Genomic DNA, 1,733 nt, shown 5'->3' on the forward strand with positions numbered 1-1,733 from the left:
GCCTGGTCTAGAGAGCTAGTGCCAGGACAGGCTCCAAAGCCACAGAGAAACCCTGTCTCGAAAAACCAAAAAAAAAAAAAAGAAAGCCGGGCGGTGGTGGCGCCTCTGGGTTTTTACCTTTCTCTATTTCTGTCCACCTTCTTTTACTTCTTTCTCCGTGGTTTGCTGTGTAGCAGATGGCTGGCCCTGAGGTCCTCCTCTCCTGTTCTCCTGTTGCTCCTCATTCTCCCTCCTCCCAGGTTTCTCCTTCCATTTATCCTCTCTGCCTGCCAGCCCTGCCTGTTCTTGCTCGTGCCTCACTATTGGCCGTTCAGCTCCTTATTAGGGCCATCAGGTGTTTTAGACAGGCAGAGTGACAGCTTCACAGAGTTAAACAAATATGGCGTAAACAGAAGTCACACACCTGAAAATAATATTCGCAACAGGACGGGTCTGAGAAAACCACAAGGCAGAACCCTAGATCCATTTCTAATGTCAAACCCTCAGGGAAACTTCTGGGCTCCTTTTAGAGTTGATCTGGAGGCATCACCTCCTGTAGTGAACTGAACCTGTTTGCCTGGACTGCGGTTAGACATGCAGCCTTCCCCGTGCCCTCGTGGACAGCAAAGGTAAAGGGAGTGTGGTGATAGGCTGACAGTTTACTAATGCTGTTCATGGTTCTGAGTAAACAGCGACCCACACGTACGGTCCCTAAGAGGGTCTGTGAGCTCTGAATGCTCAAAAGCCAGGAAAGATCTACTTATTGTGTACGTTTCTCAGTTGCCTGGATTTGCTGATTTGACAGTTTCTGCTTTTCCACCAGAGCCTATGTTCATCAATACACAAAATTTGGAATAGAGGAAGAAGATTTTCTGGACAGTTTTACACTGTTAGAACAAGTTGTTGCCAGTTACGGTAATCTCTGACCCTAAACCAAGAGGGAAAACATCTCGCAGGAGTTTCAAACTAAAATATTTTCAAAATTGAGCCGTGCTCAGTGGAGGTCACGTGAGATCCCTGCTCTCTGGAAGAAGAAGCCGGAGAACCAGAGCAAAGTCAAGCATCCTTAGCCACGCCAAGTGTTCCAGGCCAAACCATTGGTGGTGCCTGCCTTTAATCCCAGAACTCAGGAGGCAGAGACAGGCAGATCTCTGTGAGTTCAAGGCCAGCCTGGTCTACAAGCGCTAGTCCCAGGACAGCCAGGATCTGCGTGAGTTTGAGGCCAGTCTGGGATACAGAGTGAGTTCCAGGACAGGCTCCAAAGCTACAAAGAAACCCTGTCTCGAAAAAACTAACTAACTAACTAACTAACTAACTAACTAACTAACTAACTAACTAAAAGTGTGTTCCGGGCCAACCTGGGGTACATGATACCTTGTATCGGAATAGATAAATAAATACAAATACTTGTTCTAAAGTTCAATCTGTTAAAGCAATAAAGTAGAATGCTGAATTTAGTAAACTGTTGCTGAGTCTTTTTTTCTATTGTCAAAAAAACTGCTTTTCCACTAATTCATGCCTTTAACATTTTAAATATGACAATATTTATAAATGTGTAATTTGGAGGAATTGTTTCAAACCCTTTTCCTAATTTTTCTTCAGGATAGATTATTTCAACAAGTGATTTGTAGTGATGACCATGTTGACTTCAATTTGGAGTGGAGTAGCTATGTTAAAGAGTAACTATTTGAGGCTGGGTGGTGGTGGTGCACGCCTTCAATCCCAGCATTTGAGGCTGGGTGGTGGTGGTGCAC

The 1,733-nt window shown here is 44.9% G+C and overlaps 1 protein-coding gene across 1 annotated transcript in view; it reads left to right on the forward strand.

Annotated features, from left to right (window-relative positions):
- The window catches only part of Tubd1 (tubulin delta 1), a 21,485-nt gene extending 20,348 nt beyond the window's left edge, over window positions 1-1,137 (forward strand). The window contains exon 9 of the mRNA XM_005350464.3: window positions 803-1,137. Coding sequence (XP_005350521.1) covers window positions 803-905 — 103 coding nt within the window. The 3' untranslated portion in view covers window positions 906-1,137. The remainder of the gene's footprint in view (window positions 1-802) is intronic.
- Window positions 1,138-1,733: the final 596 nt, after the last annotated feature.

The sequence above is a fragment of the Microtus ochrogaster genome, chromosome 7, assembly GCF_000317375.1.
Source record: "Microtus ochrogaster isolate Prairie Vole_2 chromosome 7, MicOch1.0, whole genome shotgun sequence".
NCBI classification, from domain to species: Eukaryota; Metazoa; Chordata; class Mammalia; order Rodentia; family Cricetidae; genus Microtus; species Microtus ochrogaster.